This window comes from Saimiri boliviensis, chromosome 12, assembly GCF_048565385.1.
Source record: "Saimiri boliviensis isolate mSaiBol1 chromosome 12, mSaiBol1.pri, whole genome shotgun sequence".
Lineage (NCBI taxonomy): Eukaryota > Metazoa > Chordata > Mammalia > Primates > Cebidae > Saimiri > Saimiri boliviensis.
In genome coordinates, this window is record NC_133460.1 from 39,814,321 (window position 1) to 39,839,795 (window position 25,475).

Consider the following 25,475-nt stretch of genomic DNA (forward strand, 5'->3'; position numbering starts at 1 on the left):
CATATAAAACATATCTGTATTCCTCTAATTCCAGATAGACTTACATTCAACAGAAATAATTTTTAAATTCTCTTCTACAAGAATATGTTGAAATTTGAGTATAATAATGTTAGAAAATAAAGTCTATTGATAATTTGTTTTCTTTCAATTTTTAAAGAAAGCACCCTAGATAATTGGCATGGCACAGAACTAATTCCAACTATGATTTTAATCACTTCAACACGTCTCCAAATTAATCCTATAACAACTGCAATGTTTTTTTCCCAATTCTCAAAATAAAAAATGAAAAATTCAATCTTGAAGATGTCTGGTTCCGAGTGGGGTGGAGTAGCTAGCAGCAGTCTAGTGCTTCTGCCAAGTAAGCAGGATAAAATACAGAAATCATATCTGAATGCAGCAGAGGGTGGCTAAAGCATTGAGAACGAAAAGAACTACCAAACTCTGGGAAGGGGAACATCTCCAGGAGTTCAACTGACTTTCGGTTGCACATTTTTAACTTATGAGCTTTTGTCAGTTTCCAATGCAAACAGATTTGTACTTTTAAGCTACAGGGGTCACTGTTGTTGAACAGAAAAGCCAGGAGAGTTTTGGTGGAGATTTGGGTGGCCTCAAGCACGCTAGTTTTCTGCTAAGAACAATTGCTGAATTCTGGGGCTGTGCAGAACAGGAAGCTCAAAACCTTACCAGAAATACCTCTGAAGAGCATAATGGAGATTTTTGGCAGTTAATGAGAAAATGACTTAAAAGTTTAGAACTTATAATGGGAAAGAGATTTGAAGATGATACCACAATTTTAAATAAGGATGCTGGTGAGCTGGAGGGAAACCAGAGGTAGTATGAGCTTTTACCAGGGCTGCAAACCAGTCTCATTTCAGCAAAATCTTAACCGAATTAAAATGATAGCCGGGCGCGGTGGCTCAAGCCTGTAATCCCAGCACTTTGGGAGGCTGAGGCGGGTGGATTACGAGGTCAAGAGATCGAGACCATCCTGGTCAACATGGTGAAACCCCGTCTCTACTAAAAATACAAAAAAAAATTAGCCAGGGCATGGTGGCGCATGCCTGTAATCCCAGCTACTCAGGAGGCTGAGGCAGGAGAATTGCCTGAACCCAGGAGGCAGAGGTTGCGGTGAGCCGAGATCGCGCCATTGCACTCCAGCCTGGGTAACAAGAGAGAAACTCTGTCTCAAAAAAAAAAAAAAAAAGATCATCTACTATTCTATTTGCCTAGCAGAGGGAGGGTCAACATTCTCTGGAGGAATAAATCACCATCGGTGTGTCCACAATTTTTTATACACCATGTCTAGCATAAAGTGAAAAACTGCCAAGCATGGCCAGAGTATGTGAATAAAAACAGGAAAACAAAATAAAACCAACCAAGATAGACAGACACTATAGATTCCCAGGCCATCCAGATTCTGAGGTAAGCTATTGAGCACTTCATAATAACTATGATTAGTATGTTTACGAAGATAGGCAGAAAGAGAAAATAAATTAAAAGGGATAGAACACTAGAATATACATAAGAATCAAATGGGCATTGGTTCAGTATTAAATACAGTGTCAGTTCTTGACTTCGACACAATATAAAAGAGGGTTGATAAGTTAGAGCCATAAATGGAAAAATATAAAAACTGAAGGTTAGTAAAAAAAATAGAAAATAGTACAAGATGTGGAACACTGAGAGATTTTAACATAGGTATAAATTAGACCCTTAGAAATACAAGAGAATAAAGGAGGAGCTATATTTGAAAAGATAATGGCTAAGACTACGCCAAATCTGATGAAAGGTATTAGCCCACAGATCCCCCTCAATCTGCTTCCTACTGAAACCTTGGTAAAAATGACAGTCACATATTTAAAAATACATACACAGAAAGGACAGAGAGAATAAGAGAAAATACATCAGCAGAGAAACAAAAGGATTGGCTAAAATCTCTTTAAAAAGTGAGCTGACCTTCATAATCGCCTCAGTTGTCAAATAATGATGCCCTGTCATCACCACCACCAACCCTAGCAGAGGGCTAGAGGCAGGAGACTAGAAGGCTAGAGGCGCCATACTAAAAATGAAGATCGACTCCCAGCCTTCTTCCTTTATTGGTCTTCTAAACACAGTTAGGAATAGAGTTCTAGGCAGAAAATGGGATGTCTGACTTGCCCACTGGAATTTCCCAGTGAAATATCCTGGCTTATTACTTCAGTGGAAATCATGGATGACAACCTCTATACCATACAGAGAGCTTCCAATGAGTTTATTAATGAGTAGACAGCCAATAGCTACTAGACAGTTGAGAAAAGCATCTACTGTAAAAACAAAAGCAAACGGAAGGAAAGCAAACTGGAGAAAATGGGCTTTTCAGGGAGAAGAAAACTTAAAATTATTCACTAATACCTAGAGAGAGAGATGAGATATTTTTACACCTGTGAAACAATAGACTACTTATTATAAAAAAGAAATATTTAGTGGAAATGACTCTTAGAAAGTAACAAATATGTTGGGAAAAAAAAACCCCTAGAAATTTTAGAGAAATTTTTAACTGTAGAAAACAGGGGAGAAAATACATGAAAGCAAAATATAAATTCAGGAGGTTCAAATCCTCCTCATCAGTTTAAAAAAAAGAAGTTCTAGAATGAAATAGGGAAACAAAGGAAAAGAAACATTTCCAGAGCTGAAGACACAGGTTGCCAGAGTAAAATGACCCACTGAGTGACCAGCACTAGGAATGAATAGAGAACGTATTTATGGTACATCAACGTAACATTTCAGAATTTGGAGACAAAGACAGAGCCTATAGAAACACGGAGAGAAAAAATGGTCACAGATGGAGGACCTGTATCAGACTTTTCACAGCAAAACTTGAAGGTAAAAGGCAATGGAGCGATTCCTTCAACATTCTTAGAGAAAATGATTTCAAGTCAGAATTCTATAACCGGCTAAACTAAAAACAAGCATGAACTAGACAGATATTTTCAGATACATAAAACCTTTTAAAATGTATTTCTCATGCACCCTCTAAGGAAACTATTGTTAAGATGTATTCCACTGACATGAGGAGTAACCCAAGAAAAAGGAGGACATGGACTCTGACCCAAGAGAAAACAAAAGGAATTTTCATGGTTATGATGAAGGAAGGCTCAAGAGCACATCTGTGCAGTGGACCTACAAGGAACATGACAAGTAAGAAAGCTCTAAGAGACATGAGGTAGGTAGACGAGATCACCTAACAAATGTGAACATATTGAGAGATTTGTACAACTGGGGGAGAGTTCTGGGGTTGGATTATTGGTATGTACAGGGGATATCAAGCAAATGAAAAAACTTCAGGGAAAATAAAATATTGTGCCGGAAAGAAAAAGCAATCAGGCTGGGCAAGGTGGCTCACGCTTGTAATCCCAGCACTTTGGGAGGCTGAAGCAGGTAGATCACTTGACGTCAGGAGTTTGTGACCAGCCTGGCCAACGTGGTGAAATTCATTCTCTACTAAAAATACAAAAAATTAGCTGGATGTGGTGGCATGCACTTGTAATCCCAGTTACTTGAAAGGCTGAGGCAGGAGAATCACTTGAACCCGGGAGGCAGAGGTTGCAGTGAGCCAAGGTTGTGCCACTGCACTCTAGCCTGGGTAAGAGAAAGACTCCTTCTCAGACAAAAAAAAAAAAAAAAAAAAAAAAAAAGAAAAAGCAATCATAAAATAAGCCACATATGTGAGTAACATTTACATAGGCATAACAATATAATCACCAAATACAGATATAAGCAAAATAAAATACAACGGTTTGGGGAAATGGTAGGATACTAAGTGTGCACGGTCAGGGAGAAAAAGTGTGAAAAAATATTAAAGCTTCCTCTTTCATTTGGGGAAGTCGATAAATAATACCTGAAATGTAGAAATATCAGCAAGAAGCAACACACATGTAGTATTTAGAGATATGCAAGCACATAATAAGAGTCATCGAAAATTATTTCAAGCACTTGTCTCTGGATAGGCAAAACTGGGGACTGAAAGTGTATATGGGGATGATGTTTCTTCCTAACAAGTGTGCCTTGGAGAATATGGCTTTATCATTATTATTATACTTTCAGTTATGGGATACGTGTGCAGAACGTGCAGGTTTGTTACATAGGTATGCATGTGCCATGGTGGTTTGTTGTACCACATCAACCTGTCACCTACATTAGGTATTTCTCCTAATGCTATTCCTCCCCTAGCCCTCCACCAAAATACTTCACAACCTATTTTTTTTTTTTTTTTGAGATGGGGTCTCCCTCTGTCACCCAGGCTGGAGTGAAGTGTGCAATCTTGGTTCACTGCAACCTCCACCTCCCAGGTTCAAAAGATTCTCCTGCCTCCACCTCCTGAGTAGCTAGGACTACAGGTGTGTACCACTAACACTCAGCTAATTTTTTGTATTTTTAATACAGACGAGGTTTCACCATGTTAGCCAGGCTGGTATTGAACTCCTGGCCTCAAGCAATCTACCTGCCTCGGCCTTCCAAAGTGCTGGGATTACAGGCATGAGCCACTACGCCTGGTCAAGGCTTTTTGTTCAATTACATAACTTTGGTAATAATAAAATCTAAATTTAAAAACTTATTCTGAATTACACAGATTTTTTTGAAATGGCCCTGAAATCAAATTGAAAAATAAATTTGTAGAGCAATTATATGCAAGTCACTATCTTACCCAGGTTTTAGGAAAATGCAAACATGAATAAGGAACAGCTTTATTTGCATTTAATGAATGAGGACATATCCAGTGAATGGGTGTACACACTACCCATTACATGGGTAATGCATCTAATAAGAATCCACAGAGAAGATTCTAATCCATCAAAAGCAATAAACCACTTAGGAAAGTTCCTAAATTCCATATGGGTTAACCAAAGATGAGGTGTTGGTTTGAGTCTGGCCTCATTTAACAACAACTTACACTGAATTTGGAGACCCATACCAACAAACCTTCAGAGTAAGGCAAAATACTTAATACAAAATGGTGTTGTTCCTTTAATTTTTTTGGCATGAGTGGTGTGGAGGGCAAGCTACAGTTCTTATATTGGGGGGCCTAAGGTTATTTTTCACAAAGGTTTTTTTTTTTAAAAAAAAGGTCTCATAAATAAATAATATCATTCCTCTTTGGTAATTACAGTAAATTATTTACCTTTGGTACTCTTAGAAACATGCGCTGGTACCATTAATTATTAAAACAATGAATTATATCTCACAAAAAGGTATCACTGCAATCATGTAATATTTATCAAAGCCAGAATGTGCCAGGACACAGATTCCACATTCCTTTGAGTCCTTTCTTAACTTCCCTGCTCTTGCAACTTTGCCACTAATTGAAGCTTTGCCATAACATAAACAAATATCATACTTGCTCAAAACAGTGAGCTATATTATTTTGAGCTATGTGTCCCAATATTTGTTCCAAATAGTAACACTTAAACATATTTTTGGTGCCTTAGTACTTTCCCTTCTGAGTTTTGTGTTTTCAGAGAGGTTTGCTTAAGTTTATGAGCACACGTAGCTCAATTTTAATAACCTAAAAACAGGCAAACAAAATACTCTTCCTACGGAACCTCCATCCAAATACAAAACAAAGCAATTCAAGAGAACCTGTGGTTTTCCACACAGATACTGAATTGGTAATTCGTTTCCATGCTACCTGTCTGCAAACACTTATTTGTACAGATTAGAATCTACTTAAAACGAAAATATAACATTTCAACTATTCACTTATGTTAATAAACAATATGAATTTCAAAATGTTCTGACAAGTTACTGTGCATAGCACCACAGTACTAACAAAAAACTTTGCCTCCATTTAGTTACTGAACAAATAGATATTTAAAATGATTAACAAGGCTTGGTGCAGTGCCTCACACCTGTAATCCCAGCAGTTTGGGAGGCCGAGGCAGGTGGATCACTTGAGGACAGGAGTTCAAGAGCAGCCTGGCCAATATGGTGAAACCCTGTTTCTATTAAAAATGCAAACAGAAAATTAGACAGCTGTGGTGGGATGCACCTGTAGTCCCAGCTACATGGCAGGCTGAGACAGGAGAATCACTTGAACCTGGGAGGAAGAAGTTGCAGTGAGCTGAGGTCGTGCCATGGCACTCCAGCCTGGGCAACAGAGCAAGACTTCATCTCAAAAAAATAAATAAATAAATAAATAAAAAGAAATAAAATGATTAACAGAGATTCCATGTTCACAGATCAGAAGAATCAATATTGTTAAATATTATTAAATATTTAACAGTATGTCCATACTGCCCAAAGCGGTCTATGGATTCAATGTAATCTCTATCAAAATAACAATGATATTCTTCACAGAAGTTTAAAAAAAAACCCTAAAATGTATGTGGAACTACAAAAGATTCAGAATAGCCAAAGCTATCCTAAGCAAAAAGATCAAAACTGGAAGAATCATATTATCTGACTTTAAATTATACTACAGATATATAGTAACCAAAACAGCATGGTGGCTGGAGAAAAATCAGACACATAGATCAGTGGAACAGAATAGAACCCAGAGATAAATCCACACATCTACTGTGATCTGATTTTTGACAAAGGTACTAAGAATGTACAGTGGAGGAAGAATAGTCTCTTCAACAAATGATGCTGGGAAAACTAGACAGCCATATGCAAAAGAATGAAACTAGGCCCCTATCTCTCACCAAATACAAAAATCAAATAAAAATGAATCAAAGACTTAAATCTGAGACCTCAAACTATGAAACTACTGGAAAAAAAAAACCATTAGGGAAACTCTCCAGGACATTGAACTGGGCAAAGATTTCCTGAGTACTACCCACAAGCACAGGCAGCCAAAGCAAAAACAGACAAATGGGATCACATAAAGTTAAAATGCTTCTGCACAACAAACAATCACCAAAGTGAAGAGACAACCCACAGAATGGAAGCATGTATTTACAAACTATCCATCTGACAAGGGATTAGTAACCAGAATATACAAGGAGCTCAAACAACTCTACAGGAAAAAAAAATTTCATAATCCAATTAAAAATGGGCAAAAGACCTGAATAGGCATTTCTGAAAAGAAGAAATGCAAATGGCAAACAGGTATGTGAAAAGGTCCTAACCCTAACCCTAACCCTAACCCTTCTCCAGAATGAACGGTGATCACTGATCATCAGAGAAATGTAAATCAAAACCACAATGAGATATCATCTCACCCTAGTTAAAAGAGCTTTTATCCGGAAGGTAGGCAATAACAAATTCTAAAGACGATGTGGAGAAAAGGGAACCCTCATCCACTGTTGGTGGGAATGTAAATTAATATAAAACAACACAGAGAGCAGTCTGGAGGTTCCTTGAAAAACTGCAAACAGAGCTGCCAAGCTATTTAGCAAGCCCAACACTAAGTATACACCCAAAAGAAAAGAAGTATATTGAAGAGACATCTGCACTCCCATGTTTATTGCAGCACTATTCACAATAGGCAAGATTTAGAAGCACCTAAGTATTCATCAACAGACAAATGGAAAAAGAAAATACATACTCAATGGAGTATATATACACAATGGAGTACTGTTCAGTAATAAAAAAGAATGAGATACTGTCATCTGCAACAACATGGATGGGACTAGAGGTAATTATGTTAACTAAAATAAGCTAGGCACAGAAAGACAAATTTCTCATGTTCTTACTAATTTGAAAAGCCAAAAATTAAAATAATCCAGCTCATGGAGATAGAAAGTAGACACACTGTTACTAGAGAAGGGAAGGGTGGTGAGGGGACAGAGGGTGGGGGCAGAGTGGGAATGGTTAAAATGTACAAAAAAAAAAAAAAAGAAAGAAAGAATCAAGGCAGGGTGCAGTGGCTCACGCTTGTAATCCCAGTACTTTGGGAGGCCAAGGCAGGTGGATCACAAGGTCAGGAGTTCAACACCAGCCTGGCCAAGATGGTGAAAGCCCATCTCTACTAAAAATACAAAAATTAGCTGGACATGGTGGCAGGCACCTGTAATCCCAGCTACTCAGGAGGCTGAGGCAGAGAACTGCTGGAACCTGGGAGGTGGAGGTCACAGTGAGCTGAGATTGCACCACTACACTCCAGCCTGGGCGACAGAGTGAGGCTCCATCTCAAAAAAAAAAAAAAAAAAAAAAAAAATTCCAGTCCCAGCACTGGGGCTTTATAGTAATATACACAGGATGCTTTTATCAAACCAATGGAGGCCATTCAGTTATAAAAATGTATCTTATCAATGACTAGGTCTTATTTATTGACTCCAAATATTTACATTCTTTTGTTAACAGCAATATCACAAATTACAGTGCATCAATTTAATGGCAAGAACTGACCAGGCCTATACATTCATATTTTTTGTTTGAGTTGTCAGAACCTATTAGCTCTGGGAATAATGGAGCCATCTGATAGATGAGGAAACTGAGGTTTAGAGAGACTTCAAAAACTTGGCAATACAAAGTCAATACACCTAGCACTGGGTGGCTTTAAGAGAACACTATGTTAAAAAAAATTCACATGGAATTTTTAATAATTTTTATTCCCATGTCAAAAATAATATGAATAAGCATATCACTTTTCATTTTGGAAGTGATGTCAAGGACTATTAAACTAAAAATGCATATTATTTAATAGAGTCCAAAGCCTGACTAACGATGATATCACTGTCTCTAAGAGCTTAATACTTTCCAAAAATAGTTTCTTACTAGCCCTATTCATCAGAGGAAAGAGGAGAGCAAGTACATACTGGCCTTACAAACAAGGACACACCCAAATGCTCAGGTCTGGAAATAAACGTCTAGGCACTGAAGAAAAGAGGTGGGGTCAAGAAAGTGTGTGTGTGTGTGTGTGTGTGTGTGTGTGTGAGAGAGAGAGAGAGAGAGAGAGAGAGAGAGAGAGAGAAGGAGATATCCCATTAACTCCAATAGTAGTAATTCTCTAGGTTGCTGACTGACAGCCTCTAGTGTTAGATGACATGAATTAAGGTCCAGATTTAACTCTACAAGTTTCCTTATCTAACAGTTCTACCACCTCTGGGGAAGGTGGTCTTCCAAATTAACTGGTAGCCTTGACAGGCTAGATAACGGCACCCAGTAAATCTCCCAATAACAGGTCACATGCAACACCCATTGAAACAATTCTGGAAGACTTAAATACAATTTTGTTTAGTAACAGCTGGATGATACAACCAGACTGGGAGCCGCGGAAAGTAAAGGGCTATCAGGGATAACTTCACCATATGGCCACAAATTGGACAGAGCCAAGACAGGTGAACTCATGTGAGTGTCAGTTCCCCACACAAAGAAGACGATGACTTGGGTTTGAATCAGGCGGTGTCACTCTATAGCCCAGTGAATGGCAAGTGAAGACACTCACTAAACCTCCATTTCTACATTAGGGTGACAGGCAGAAAATATTAATTGCCCTGAATTCACTGTGAAAATGAATGACCCAAGTAATGTGAAAGAGATTTGAAAATTCTAAATTACCATGCCAACAAAAACACAGATGATGTTAATCTCATACCCCTAGATATTTATTTTATTTCATTTTATTTTATTTTTTGAGACAGTCTCTGTCACCTAGGTTGGAGTGCAGTAGCGTGATCTATCTCAGCTCACTGCAGCTTCCGCCTCCTGGGTTCAAGCGATTCTCCTGTCTCAGCCTCCAGAGTAGCTGGGATTACAGACGTGTGCCACGACACACAGCTGATTTTATTTTATTTTATTTTTTTGTATTTTTATTAGAGATGGGGTTTCACCATGTTGGCCAGGTCGGTCTCGAACTCCTGGCTTAAGTGATCTACCTGCCTCGGCTTCCCAAAGTGCTGGGATTACAGGTGTGAGCCACTGCTCCCAGCCTACCCCATAGATTTTTAATAATTGAAGATAATTTATTTCTTACATTTCCATAATGTTGCATTCCTCTATGTAGATATTTAGGACAGTGTATCGTTTTCACACCGCAGGGAGAAGTCAGAGCTGCCTGCTGGATTAACGAACATAATAGTGGTATTTTGGCTTTGTAAAATCCTTGTTTACACATCAATTCTTCCCATGTCTAATATTCTTTACTCCGATCTGCCAGGCTTTACTTATTAGAGTGGCACTATTGCCTAGTGGCCAGCAGGAGAATGGGTTTAAGCACCCATCAGATTTACAGTCTGTTTTCGGCTCTATCACCTAATAGCTATGGACAAGCTATTTAGCTGGACAAGCTAAACACTCCTCACAGCCCTAGTCTCCTTGTCTGTAAAGTGGTAGTCATAATACCTATTTCACTAGGTAGCCAAAAGCATGAAATGATGCATCATAAAATATTGTGGCAGGTACTGTACTAATTACTATAATTATTGTGACCTGCAATGGATATTGAGTGAAATGGCAAACTGCTACCCAAATAGATAATAGGTTTAGACAACCAGCACAACTATGTAGAAACACTTTTAAGAACTGGATTCCGTAAAAGGAAACCTGACACAAGTAGCAAAATAAAATAAAAATTAAAGGTTTACTATAATAGAAAAAGCAGGCCTTTTATCCGTTACAGTATTTTTCTAGAAGTCAACTATTATCACTCTTAAGAGTTATTGTACATGAGAATAGCATAGAAACTATAAAGAAACTTCATTCTTTGAATTTCCAAATTGGATTGTTACGAACTTGAACAAAAGAAGGTGAATCAAGGTCAGAGTAGAAGCTGAGTGTGTCAACACCAAGCTTGAGATGTCAAAACTAGCTGTACTACCTTAAGGAAGTCACAATATCGAACTCTTTGCCTTAAAAAATAAATCTGTAATCTTGCTGACCAATCTTTGAGAGGTGTTGAATGGATCACCTGAGTAATGCTGGCAAAGCACTTTGAAGAGAGAAAGCAGCATATTAAATGTCACCAGTCAAAGGTGCTTATCTTCCAGGGGGACTATCTTTAGCAAATCTTTAATCTGAGGCTGGCTACCTTCTGCCACCATGCACGTTTCTGAGCACCTGCTTAGCAATTAGCTTACGTGAAAGAAATAGCAAGGTTAATCTGCCGGTGGGTGTGGGGGAAGCGAGTGGAGTGTGGGTGGAAGAGAGTTGAGAGGCAGAGGAAGAAAATCTGACTGTTAGCGCAGGCAGCCTTTTGGGTTAGGTATTCTCTCTTCCTATTACTGAGATAATTGAAAATGCCTAGATCTTCAAAACACAAGCAGGTAGTTTCTCCTGAAGAACCCTCCAATGTTCACAACTACTTGCTAATGTATCCATTACTTAACTAAATGTACATGAAATCATCCTTAGCCTCAAAAAAGACCAGGTGCAATCCAAAGGAATTAGAATCCTTGGCTGTGAGATAAATGGGAAGAGTTATGGGGTGGAAGGTATGACGGCAGCCTTCACGGACATGATGGCTATAACAAGGCCTCCAATATCACTACGGAATTTTCTCCACAGTCAGCATTCAAACAGCCAGTTCAATTGCTGACATCGTAGTCGAGTTAAGCCTTCTAAACCAGTTACTGTTGAAGGCCTACCACTAGTCCCCTCAGGAACAAACCATGTAGGCAAATCTAATCTGAAAAGGAAGTCTTCAAGAAGAAAGAAATCGACTCAGAGAAACAGTAGGGCCAAGCAGCTGTCTGATTCCTCTCTTTATATAGATGCACTGCCTCTAGGTCAACAGAACTGTAAGGAAATGGGACGTGTTCATTTTACAGTGATCAATTGGCAAGGGGCTCCTTTCTAACATTTTTGTTTAGAAATATCCAAGTTTATCCGGGCGTGGTGGCTCACGCCTATAATCTCAGCACTTTGGGAGGCGGAGGTGGGTGGATCACATGAGGCCAGGAGTTTGAGGCAAGCCTGGCTAACATGGTGAAACTCTGTCTCTACTAAAAATACCAAAAAAATTAGCCGGGTGTGGTGGTACATGTCTGTAATCCCAGCTACTGGGGAGGCTGAGGCACGAAAATTGCTTGAACCCTGGAGGCAGAGGTTGCAGTGAGCTGGAATCATGCCACTGCATTCCAGCCAGGGTGACAGAGTGATACTACATCTCAAAAAAAAAAAAAAAAAAAAAAAAAAAAAAAAAAAAGGAATAAAAGACATATCCAACTTTATAGCATTCTCTTAAATCAGTTTCTCATTTTCTTTTTCCTTTGTTAAAATTGGATTTACTTATTTCTAAGAGAAAGCATAAAATAATAGAATCTCAAGGCTGAATGGCAATTGAAGATGCTAGACTTTTTATGTTACCATTGATAGGTGGTTGTTCCTACGAGGTTTCATTACCACCAATAGCAAGCACATTCGTTATGACAGAAAACCAAATTAAACTGGTTTAAGATACTCCCTTTCCAGGGATAGGGGGAGACTGAAATTAAATTACTGGTTTATATGGCAAGAAAATCTGAATGGTGCTAACTTCAAGGTAGGTTGAATCCAGCTCAAATGATAGTAGAAATCACTTGTCTTTATACTCTACCTCCAACGGCGTTGGGCTATGTCATCTTTACAGCTTAGGAACCCCAGTGGAGTTTTTCTTTCCCAAAAGGTTAGACAAAATCTCAAATCTGAGTCTCACTAAATGGGCTCAGATTTTACTTTTCATCCTAAAGTAATCACTGTAATCCAGGAAAAGAAATGATCTGAACGGCCTGATTTGAGTCTCACTGTTGAAGAACAGGAGGGACTTATGCCCCTTCTGAACATGAGCTGAGAAATGGGTGGGGTAAAGGATTTGACCATCAGATCCAGGCACTGCCATGGAAATGGGTACATGTGGAAAGCCAAATAGATATATGTAGGCAAAACCCACCCACATCAATAAATGACCTCTTTGAATGACTCTATAAAAAGTCATATTGAATTAAATGTTTCTGCCTACAATATATACATATTTTTTGGTCTTGCAACTACTTCTAAGGTCATTTAAAGGAAGTGAAACTAATTGGTTAGCCTGCTAAAATATTTGTAAACTGATGTCATGCCTTCTACCTTTTAGCTGTCTGAAGGTCAAATATTTCCATTCCTGTAATGATGCCTTCTATGTCATAATTTTTAGTTCTTCATACTTTTTATAATTGTTACTGAGTATGTTATGTCAGTTATTTTTAAAGTACATTGAATAAATAAAAGACTTTATTAGGATTAGAAATAAACATAAAGAAGAATACCGTGTCAAAATATAATCTTTCATGCTAAAAAATAGATCGTGATGGTGGTTCTGTGGCCCGACCAAGAATATTAGCAAGTATAAGATCCTGGAGGACAGAATGGAAAATCCCTGGGCTCCTCATGGGCCTTGTTCTTGCCCTTAGCAATGCAGATGTAGAACGTTCAGGATAAAATGAGGCAGTGTAGAACCAGATGGCCAGTGACTCTGCCGCATATAAGTTGTATCACCAGGGGTGAGTTACTCTTTTTTTTTTTTTTTTTTTTTTGAGACAGAATCTCACTCTTTTGCCCAGACTGGAGTACAGTGGCACAATCTTGGCTCACTGTAACCTCTGTCTCCGAGGTTCAAGTGATTCTCCTGCCTCAGCCTTCCTAGTAGCTGGGATTACAGGCATATACCACCAATGACCGGCTAATTTTTGTACTTTTAGTAGAGACAGGGTTTCACCCTGTTGGCCAGACTAATCTCGAACTCCTGACCTCAAATGATCCACCCGCCTTGGCCTCCTAAAGTGCTGGGATTACAGGTTTGAGTAACCCCGGCCTAAATTAAGAACACTGACTATGAATCAGTGGCTTTCAACCTTGGGTGCATTTAGAATTACAGGTCCAGGTTCTACCCAGGCCAAAGAAATGAGGAACTGAGCAACTGTCTTCTTAAAAGTTTTCCATGCAGGTGCGGCGGCTCACACCTGTACACTTTGGGAGGCCGAGGTGGATAGATCACGAGGTCAGGAGTTCAAGACCAGCCTGGCCAACATGGTGAAATCTGTCTCTATTAAAAATACAAAAATGAGTTGGGCATGGTGGCAGGCGCCTGTAATCCCAGGTACTCTGGAGGTTGAGGCAGGAGAATTGCTTGAAACCAGAAAGTGAAGGTTTCAGTGAGCTGAGATCTCACCACTGCACTCCAGCCTGGGCAAAAGAGCAAAACTCCCTCTCAAAAAAACCCACAAAAACCAAACCAAAAACAAAACAAAAAAACTCCAGGTGGCCAGGCATGGTGGCTCACACCTGTAATCCCAGCACTTTGGAAGGCTGAGGTGGACAGAGCACTTGAGGTCAGGAGTTTGAGACGAGCCTAGGCAACATGGCAAAATTCTGTTTCTACTAAAATATACAAAAATTAGCCGGTTGTGGTAGCGCACGCCTGTAATTCCAGCTACTATGGAGGCTGAGGCACAAGAATCACTTGAACCCAGGAGGTGGAGGTTGCAGTGAGCTGAGATCATGCTACTGCACTATAGCCTGATATACAGCAAGTCTCTCCCTAACTCTCTCTCTCTCTCTCTCTCACACACACACACACACACACACACCCCATACACACAGACACACATACACACACACATACACACATGCACACACATACACACACACACACACACACACACACACACATTCTCCAAGTGATTCTCATAAATGGTCCAGATTGAGTCATTTCTTTAAATAAAAAGATATTTTGACAAATCAAAGAGATGATTTCCTTTACATACACATTTTCCAAAACATATCTTCAGAAGATTTTTGGCTAACAGACTTCTTTCGTGCTTTCTGATGAAATGATTACTGTGGAAAGGCTACATTTTGAAATTTATAAATAAAGAGTCAGAGGAATGAAAGACACAAACTAATAATTTTCTGTCACTTCATTCTAATAGATTTCAATGCACTTCTGAAGTAAAGAGAAGGTAAAAGAATAGGAAGTTCACAATAACCTGTCATAGAAGAGACTATTCTTTACTGTACAGGAAGGAATTAAGTAGGTTACAGACTAATCAGTGCTCAGGCCCAACAGAGGGTGGGGATAGCGCCACCTCTTCTGCTTCCCTCCCTTCCCCTAGCTCTGGCCTCCACGTGTGCCTTCAGCCAGCACAGGTCCCTAGAAGGTGGGGTGGCAGGCTGCACTCATCACTCTGGGTCTCAACTGCACTTAAACTGTGGTTAATATGCAAACTGCTTAATCAGCAGATAATAGAGAGGCAACTGTACTTTGTATGAGTGAGGTCTACTCATCAAAGAGACTTCATTTTTATTCTTTTTTTACTTGTCAAGGCAACTTTAACTGGGCAATGACAGAGTCGTTTTAAATCTGACAGTAAATTACATATCATTGCTTTGGGAATTCTAAATATTTAAAACTTCTTTCATGCTTTCCAACAAAATATTGATTGATTGACTGATTGAGATGGAGTCTCACTCTTGTCGCCCAGGCTGGAGTGCAGCAGCATAATCTCGGCTCACTGCCACCTCTGCCTCCTAGGTTCAAGCTATTCTCCTGCCTCAGCCTCCCGAGTAGCTGGCATTATAGGCGCCTGCCACTACCTCTGGCTAATTTTTTGTATTTTTAGTAGAGACAGGGTTTCACCATGTTGGTCAGGCTGGTATCGAACTCCTGACCTCAGGTGATCTGCCTGCCTCTGCCTCCCAAAGTTCTGGGATTACAGGTGTGAGCCACCCTCCAACAAAATTATTACTGTGGAAGAGCTAGATTTTCAAAATTATAAATATAAAATTAGAGAAATGAAAAACAGAAATTAATGATTTTGTCATTTAATTCCAAAGTCTTTAAATGCACGTCTGAAGTAAATGCTTCCCATTACTCTTGCACAGTATATCTAGACACTTCTGTCTGACAGCTTCTCCTTTAAGGAATTAGCCTTTTCCTTCTCCTTCTCTATACCTATAATTTTATTTATCTGTAGTAACAGACAGAGGTGCATTAACTTTTTTAGTCTCAACACTAGAGACCTAAAAAGTTAATGCACTTCTTTCAAAATTTTTCCTCCTTCTTCCAAGTTATTATTCTGAAATTCTTCACACAAATAAAAAAGTTGAAAAACTGTATAAAGAATATCCATGTACCTTCCACCTAGATTCAACAATTAACATTGCTATATTTGCTTTAACTTTATCTACATGCGTTTTGGCTGAACTATTTGGAAATAAATAGCTGAATTAACGATTGCTTAATTCCTGAAAACTTCAGCATGCATACCCAATATTCTCTGAGTAGGTTCAATGTTAAGCTAAGAAAATAATCAATGCTAAAATTACCACTGCTGAGAAAATTATCGAAAATTTCTTATATACAGAGATATCTCCAAGATATTTTTAAATGCCCCCAACAGTCCCTAAAATGTCTTTGCCTTTTATTTCCCCCTCCAAAATCTCTTGCCAGTTTATCCTGGATTTGTGTGACCCTGAGCAGTGTTATATGCTCATTAAACATGCCGGCTCCACAAGGAATCCCTATGTGGTTATTCTGTGCTCATGAAAGACAGCAACTTCCTGTTTTTACATTATCAACTTAAAGTTCACTTTGAAGCATTACTTTTTAGGGTGCCCTATGCTCTCCTTTCCTCTGATGGGTCTACCGAAGTGTTCATGATGTCCACAGAGGCATTTTTGAGTCGGAAACAACAGCTGACTACAAGAACATTAGTTTCCTCTCAAAAATTATCTTTGTCTTCTATTTCTGTTCACAAATCCTTAGTTCCGAGAAAATGCTGCTCTTCCAGTCGACCTCGGTAAGTAGGTCTTGGTAATAGTTAATAGGCAATGATGTGAGAACCCTCAGAAGCGCCACAACACTTGCATTTTGTAGCACCACAAACACTTGCATTTTACTTTAACGCTGATGTGCAGAAGTTGGGCGGTAGAGGAACTATGGTGGTAATGGTGGTGGTAGTGGTGGTGGAGGTGATAGTAATGATGGTGGTAGTGATTCCAACTTCAGGCCCTTGACCCGTAACAAGTTAACATGCAGAAATATAAGCTACAATTAGGTTTAATCAGGAATTCCCTGGCACATGCTTTCTACATGAGCAAAGTGTCACTGATAGCCAGGGAGTCTCCTTTCACCTATGATTTTATAAGATTTGTGGCGTTTCCTTAGAGTGTGCAAAATAAAAGGCATTTTTATACTCATAAGTGTTATCAATATATCCACTGTCATCTCATTTCAACTGGGAACATGAAAAAGAGCAGGATTATAGACTAAGTAATGACTGCAGTCAACCAAGCAGAAAATTTCAACCAATCCTGGCAACACCTTATACCCAAGAACTTAGCTTCATTATTTGAGACAAGTGCTTTCTCTAGTGCTAACACCCACTTAAAAACCATGACATGCTACTGCACTGAAGTGATTTGGCTGTGTCCCCACCCAAATCTCATCTTGAATCGTAGCTCCCACAAATCCCATGTGTTGTGGGAGGGACCTAGTGGGAGGTAACTGAATCATGGGGCCAGGTCTTTCCTGTGCTGTTTTTGTGATACTGAATAAGTCTCAACAAGATCTGATGGTTTATAAAGGGGAGTTTCCCTGAACAAGTTCTTTTCTTGCCTACCACCATGTAAAATGTCCCTTGCTCTTCCACCACGATTGTGAGGCCTCTCCAGCCATGAGGAACTGTGAGTCCATTAATGCTCTTTCCTTTATAAATTACCCAGTCTTGGGTATGTTTTTACTAGCAGCATGAGAACAGACTAATACATGCATCTACAATCATTTTTTTGTTTTGTTTTTATGATTTTTTTCTGGTTTTTTGAGACAGAGTCTCCCTCTGTCACCAGGCTGGAGTGCAGTGGCATGATTTTGGCTCACTGCAACTTCTACCTCCCAGGTTCAAGTGATTCTTCTGCCTCAGCCTCCCAAGTAGCTGGGACTACAGCTGTGCAATATTGGGCCCAGCTATTTTTGGTATTTTTAGTAGAGACAGAGTTTCACCATGTTGGCCAGGATGGTCTCGATCTCCTGACTTCGTGATCCACCCGCCTCAGCCTCCCAAAGTGGTGGGATGACAGGTGTGAGCCACTGTGCCTGGCCAATCATTTTTGTGCTTTTGTTTTTTGAGACAGAGTCTTGCTCTGTCACCCAAGCTGTAGTGCAATGGCGTGATCTTGGCTCATTGCAACCTCCACCTCTCAGTTTCAAGCAATTCTCCTGCCTCAGCTTCCTGCATTGCTGGGATTATAGGCAACCACTACCACACCTGGCTAATTTTTGTATTTTTAGTAGAGATAGGGTTTCACTATATTGGCCAGGCTTGTCACAAACTCCTGACCTCAAGTGATCCACCCACCTTGGCCTCCCAAAGTGCTGAGATTACAGGCGTGAACCACCACACCCAGTCTATAATCATTTTTAAAAGTGTTTTTTTTGTCTGACCAAACACTGAATAACCACTGTATTCACCTCTGTAAGGCCTGCTTGTTAAGAACGTTCCAGAGAGTAAAAAGTAATAAAATATTTAATGTAGGTCCCTGTGAAGTACAACACGCATGTGTATGTCTAGACATCAGCATCTGCAGACATGTGGGAGTCCCAAAAGTCTACCTATTGCTTAACCTCTAATTTGGCTATAAGTGACTAACACTTACTCATCTGCTCCAATTCACCTTCATTGTGCAGTAAGTCAAAAAGCCCAGCATGATTTCACCAATTATTTACATTGTTTAAATATTATAAGCCACCTTTAAAAGTTTTATTGTCCAGACAGTTTCATCTATCATTAAATCACTACTGCACACACTTAAATCTAGGTATTATGTATGTATTAATTATTCTAGGACCATCCTGGGCCCACATGCAGGAAGACTGTGTTGCTGGAACTTCTTAAAGTAACTCACTATCTATTCAACCACAATTATTGGAAGAAAAAAATTACACAAACACCAAATATATGTAGCAGGGATTCTGGTGGAAAGCAAAATGCTATCACATCTTTAGATACTCATCAAAGGCAACTTTGAAGATAAGGGAACAAAAAATGACCAGTCTCATCTTTAATTACTTATTAAAAACAATTCTAACAAACTTCAACACACACACACACATATATATATATATATATATATATATATATATATATATATATATACACAGTTCATTTAGCAAAATACAACATTCAGGCTGGGTGCAATGGTTACACCTGTAATCCCAGCACTTTGGGAGGCCAAGGTGGGTGGATTACTTATGGTCAGGAGTTTGAGACCAGCCTGGCCAATGTGGTGAAACCCCGTCTCTACTAAAAATACAAAAATTAGCTGAGCATGGTGGTGCACCTGTAGTTCCAGCTATTCAGGAGGCTAAGGAACAAGAATCACTTGAACCTGGGAGGTGGAGGGTTGCAGTAAGCTGAGATTGCACCACCACACTCCGGACTGGGTGACAGAGACTCCGTCTCAAAACAACAACAACAAAAAACAAAAACAAACAAATAAAACTCATGAGGTTAATACCAGCAACTTCAGCTACCAATAATTATTAACTCTCCTTTAAAAAAACTAAAATAGATTTGACCCAGAGAAAAGAAAGTTAACTCCACATTCCCTAGGACTTTCTGAGTTCCTCTCTGTGGAATTTTAGAGACTCACTGTAGAAGATAGGAATATTTCTGCTTACAATACAACTTATTTTGTTTCTTAAACTGGACAGTACTAGAAGCTTTACAAATGCAAAATCAAACACGCAGAAATGCATTTTTTGTCATAAGACAAAGAGCTTGATTAAATCATACAGATGAAAGTTTAATGACCAAAGGATATGTTAAGAAGAATGCATACCTGCTCTTTGGATGGCACAAGGAGTTCTTCAATCATCATGCTGTCCCGTGCATAGGAGCTTCTGTTCAAGGTGTAAGACCTATCCGAACTGAAGGAGCGGAGGCTGTTGTATTTACAGTTAACCATTCAACAGTGGTAGATGATGATGAGATGAATAAAAGAAAATTAATGCATGCAACTTTAAGAACAGGCAAGATGGCTAAAAATATCAACAAAAGTGGTTCTTGAAAGGACATAGTGAAAAGTAAAATCTCTTATATTTGAGAAAACGTCTTCCATGTAGACAACCTTACGATCAGATTTTGTTTAAAATTAGGCCAATTTTGAGAAGATGAAATGCATGAAAACTTTGGAGGTTTCACTATGAAGTTGAACCGACATGACAATTGAGAAGAACCAGATAATTCTAGATAGTTGATAGATTTTTCTAGGACAAGATCTTATGTTAGAATGTCCCCTCTTTCTGGTCTATGTCTGCTTGACATGTGCTACTGATTGGAATTTTGTCTACTTTAAATGGATCTGTTTATAAGTCTCTGCGACTTCCTGAGGGCTCTGCTTTGTTGTTGCTACTCACAGAAAACATCAGAAGGAAGTAGTGTTGTGAATACACTTTGCATGATCCTCTTTGCCATTTTCCTGGCCTTGAGGAAACATTCAAATTCCCTGCATAGTTATTTGGTCTTTTCTGCAAATATTCTTTCTTTGCTCTACTCTTTGCTTCCTTGCTCCTTCAACTGTTCTTTCCAGCCTCTTTCAAATCTTCCGTATGGCCCTTGAACTTCTCAGATGCAGGTACCCTGATATCCTGATATGCCACTCATCACAGTGACCTCTAAACTAAAACGCAATAGAGTAAGGGCCCTTGGGAGAACAGTTCTGCCATGTCACTCTTGTGACCTTGCACGTATTCACATATGTCATTCAGGCAAAACCGGAAATGAAGCTAATCTGAGTCTTCATAGAACACCTTGTGATCTTCCAGGAATTCAGAGGATGGAGGTTGGTGAGGAGCTTCCATGAGATCATCTGTAAGTCACCTCCCCGTCTCACCTGGGAGGCTGTCATGAGATAGCTTCTATCACTTTCTCTTTCTAATGATGTGGGAGGCTTCCTATTCTGCCCTCCTTGGAATAGAGCTGCAGAATATAAACCATTTAGCTGAAGTCTAGAATTGGCTCCTCAGCAATGAGGTATCCACAGCTAGCATTGTAGACATTCAGCCCCTTTTGTTTTGGTGTCCTTTTAGGTGTAGGGGACAAGGATAATGAGAAGCCAGCACCTTTTGCTTCTTCCTTTCACTGCCTATATGGTAAAAAAAAAAAACAAAAAAAACCCATCTGGATCTAAAAGTGGCTTCTTGCATCTTTACCAGTTGAACTTGTGAGACTTTGGCTTTGGCCTTGCCTTTTGTGTGCTTGATGGGGAAATGGATAAAGAAGATATAAATAAGAGGTAAATAAGAAATGATTCTTTGCAAAAAACAATTTCTTTTCCCCAATGCCTGCTATACTAAAGATAACTAGAAAGTAAGTATCCTTTTATCAAGGTACAGAGCCTCCTGATATTAGAGGCATCATTCTAAGAGTCTACACATATAGGTAAGCACATTCTTCTAGGATTGGAGCCTTCACTTTCACCAGAATCTCAGATGGATCTCTCTTATCCCCACACAACCATTATTCTGCAGAGTCATTATTTAGTGTATTCAGAAAAACTTACTAAAAGACTATTATAAGCATTATTCCTGCACAGAGGAACTTACCTGATAAGCCACATGACTCTGACCACTTGCACGGTCAGGCCCTCTGTGCCCAATCAGGGAACCCATTACTCTTTTTTTCCCGGTTTCAGTTGCAAGCCTTTCTGTCATTCCTGTTTCTAGTCTCTTACCTTCCCTCAAATACAGTAGAAGCTTCGTAAGAGCAGGAATTCTCTAACTCAACACTGTCCAAGAGAACTTTCTACTATGAAGGAGATGTGCTAAATCTGAGCTGTCCAATTAACTGTGGCTGCTGGGCACTTGAAGAGTGGCTGGTGTGAATGAACAACTGAATTTAACTAGTTTTAATTTAACTATAAATGGCTAGTGGCTACACTATTAGTGTAGCTTCTATGTATTCATAACAATGTTACATTTTGCTCCAGTGGTGTGATTTGAAAGTTGCTGGCCACTTTGCATTGGACCTTCATTTCTTCAAATTATGGTCCTCGTAGCATGATATGTTAACACTGGTGGTGTATGAAACACTGTTCTATGTGGACAAACACTTAAAAGTTTTAAAAAATAACTGCCTATTCATTTTAATTTCAGTTTTTAAATGCCTCTAAAATCTGTTGATATTTTTTAAACATCTAACATCTCCTCCTTTTTTTTGTTTTTTGTTTTTTTTTTTGTTTTGTTTTGTTCTTGTTTTTGTTTTTGTTTTTGAGATAGAGTCTCACTCTGTCACCGGGCACCAGGCTGGAGTGCAGTGGCACTATCTCAGCTCACAGCAACCTCTGCCTCCCCGGGTTCAAGCAATTCTCTTGCCTTAGCCTCCCGAGTAGCTGGGACTACAGACGTGCACCACCACGCCCAGCTAATTTTTATATTTTAGTAGAGACGGGGCCTGTAATCCCAGCACTTTTGGGGCCGAGGCGGGTGGATCATGAGGTCAAGAAATACATAGTGAAACATCTCCTCCTTCTTTTAATTTATCTATGAGTGCCAACTGCAGAACAGAGCCCAGAACTGGGAGCTATCAACCGAAAGGCCTAAGAATGTCTTTGTTTTGCATAATGTCTAAAGTTCCTACTTCTGATCATTCCAGACCAATTTAAATTAGACATATGGAGTCAATTAAATCTATCAAGCTTCACTCTGAATCCTTAATCATTCTAAGTACTTTCAACCTAAAATTAAAGATTATTTGCATGGGGATTTAGAAAGTATTAAATCGTTTTTAAGTAAGGCCATCTATTTTATTTGTAGCCATCAGTAGACTCTAAGTGTTAAATATAGGAAGTGTTAGGAAAACATGCCTCAGAATTCTAAATTTATACTAATATACCTAGCACAACTTAAAACAGCAACCAGCAAACAAATGGCCCTTCACATCAGGACTTTTTCTTCAAACCCAATAAAATTTCTTTAATTACTTCATGCATTATAAAAAAAACTTGTTAAGGGAAAGAAATTCCTTAAGTATTTGGTCAATTTTGTGTAAGTAATATTTGTTATATATTTATTTTCTAATTTTCTTAAAATCATGAAATTTTTCCTGATTTTTCTAAAGCTGAGCAGAAAAGAAAAAAAGCACATTGCAGCACATCACAGCACATCACAGCACATTACAATGCTAAAGAAAAGAAAATGAGAACATGAGCCAGGAAAGGGAAGAGAAACACTATAAAAGTACCATGTCTTCTTACCTGATCTTGGGACTATTTTAAAGTATTTTTAGAAAAAAGAAATAAAAAAAAAACAACAAGAAATAGAAAGCAAAAAATCAGACAGGGAGAAAAGAAAAAAAATGTTATGGTTGAATGAGTTACACATTTAATGTATTCCTTTTAAAATGTTACACTCAGAATATATTTTACTTGACAATACTCTAAGAATGTGCTTAAAAATATTGGCTTTATAGATTTTTTAAAAAAATTTGCCTCTGAGCATAACATGAGTCATCAAAGTAAAAAAATAATGAGTTACAGATAATAGCAACAAATAATGGTGTAATCAAAATTAGAAGTGTGAAAGCCTTGGAATTATCTTAAGAAAAAAATTACAGGGTGATATTCAGGGCGATATTCTGGTTTCCTATGTCACTGGAGGTCAGCTGCTGCAGTTTTCTACATAAAAATGATGGATCACAAAATGTGTCATATATTATCTGGAGAGAAGGCAAGCTAGTGATTGGATTTCAAAAGCTATAAATCTCTATGATATAAACAAGATCTAAAGGATCTCAAGAACCTTAGAAGTTCTACATATTTTCCATTTTAACTTGTTGCTATCTTTGATCACCTAAAATATTGCATGTTTTTTTAAGTTACTTTTTGAGGCCGGGTGCGGTGGCTCATGCCTGTAATCCCAGCACTTTGGGAGGCCGAGGCGGGTGGATCATGAGGTCAAGAGATCGAGACCATCCTGTTCAACATGGTGAAACCCCGTCTCTACTAAAAATACAAAAAATTAGCTGGGCATGGTGGCGCGTGCCTGTAATCCCAGCTACTCAGGAGGCTGAGGCAGAAGAATTGCCTGAACTCGGGAGGCGGAGGTTGCAGTGATCCGAGATTAAGCCATTGCACTCCAGCCTGGGTAACAAGAGCGAAACTCTGACTCAAAAAAAAAGAAAAAAAGTTACTTTTCCTCTTCCTGTTAATGACACCTGCTGCAGTAGGATTTTAAGGCTTTTTATAAATCTATTTATAAGGCAAAAGTTTTAGTAAGCTATATGAGTTTCTAATTTCTACTTAAAAAACAGAATAGAAGAAAAATCAATTCAGTATCCATACTGGCCATACCAACTACACTGAGAATAAACTCCAGGGTTTACTTTGCAGGAAACGCCATTATTAGACAATGAAACTTTTTACGACAAATCCTTAAACTATAGGAAAATGTCCTCAGGGCTCTGACTTAGAAGGTTTAATTATTAGCTTTAAAATAACTTGACTGTCAGCAAACACCCTGTTAATCCACACTAGGGCAAAGAAGTCTCCAAATTCTGCACAAGGTTCTGTTTCTTTCAACCAGTGTCAGTAAAGTTTAAGTCAAGGTTTCCCATACAAAAGTTTTCCACTTCAGTTGTAAGAACTGAATTTGTCACCATTTCTGTCTGTGACTTTAGATAAATCACTGTCATACTTCTAACATGTCCCTTGTAAACAAAATAATGGAATAGTTTTAGAAGACATACTCAAACACTTGGTGGACAACTTTAATAAACAATATATAATTTTTTCAAAAATGCTCTCTTTTAATCGTAAATGATTATTTCAGCAACAAAGAATAGTGAACAATCTATACACATATTTCTTACTTATTGGCAAATAATGCTTTTTTTCAGTATGGAACAAAACTTAATTTTGAAATATGTGACTCAGATTGGTTCTCCCAGTTTTGTCAGTGAGCTCTTTTGCTACTGTGCAGGAAGCATGACTGCAAAGTGGGGGAAAAAAGAACACACAATTAACATGTTCAATCACATGAAATTAACAACTGCAAACAACAAAAGAAAATAGCAGAGCATGTGTATTTGCATCGTGAACATTTCACTAAATTCACATCTTCATCCAAAGAACACATTTTGGGATAATGTGAAAAATGAACATGATTTTGATTTATGACGAATCATGGTTGTTTTAAATTAACTATGAAAGACAGCAACAATGAATTACCTGGCAGAACGTGCTCCGAGACTAAAGCCCATGTAACCCTCTGCAGGCAGGGAATCATCACCCAGTTCCTTAAGGTCCTGTGGCCCAAGATACTTGTCTGTGTCCCCCGTCATTGCATCTTCACCTGTAGATGTAGAGAGCAAGCCCACATCAAAAGCTTTTCTTTTGACTGTGTCAGCTATGGAGAAAACCACTCCTTTGGTTATTAGCAAATTCCCCATTATTCACTTTCCCCTATCCCCTGGATAATTTAGAAGGAAAAGGCATAGGTAAAGGTTAGTATACAGTTTCAAGAGTGAATTTAAGTAGCGGAAACACCTCCTGGTATTAAGTATGAATCTTAAAACATTACCCCTATCCCTTTGCTTCCCCTT

The 25,475-nt window shown here is 38.8% G+C and overlaps 1 protein-coding gene across 6 annotated transcripts in view; it reads right to left on the reverse strand.

Moving 5' to 3' along the window:
* The window catches only part of ANK3 (ankyrin 3), a 698,348-nt gene that overhangs the window by 87,560 nt on the left and 585,313 nt on the right, over positions 1-25,475 (reverse strand). For all 6 annotated transcript variants that reach the window (XM_074382261.1, XM_074382265.1, XM_074382263.1 and 3 more), the window contains 2 exons: positions 25,102-25,225; positions 19,717-19,819 (listed from right to left, as the gene is read on the reverse strand). In XM_074382261.1, coding sequence (XP_074238362.1) covers positions 19,717-19,819; positions 25,102-25,225 — 227 coding nt within the window. The remainder of the gene's footprint in view (positions 1-19,716; positions 19,820-25,101; positions 25,226-25,475) is intronic.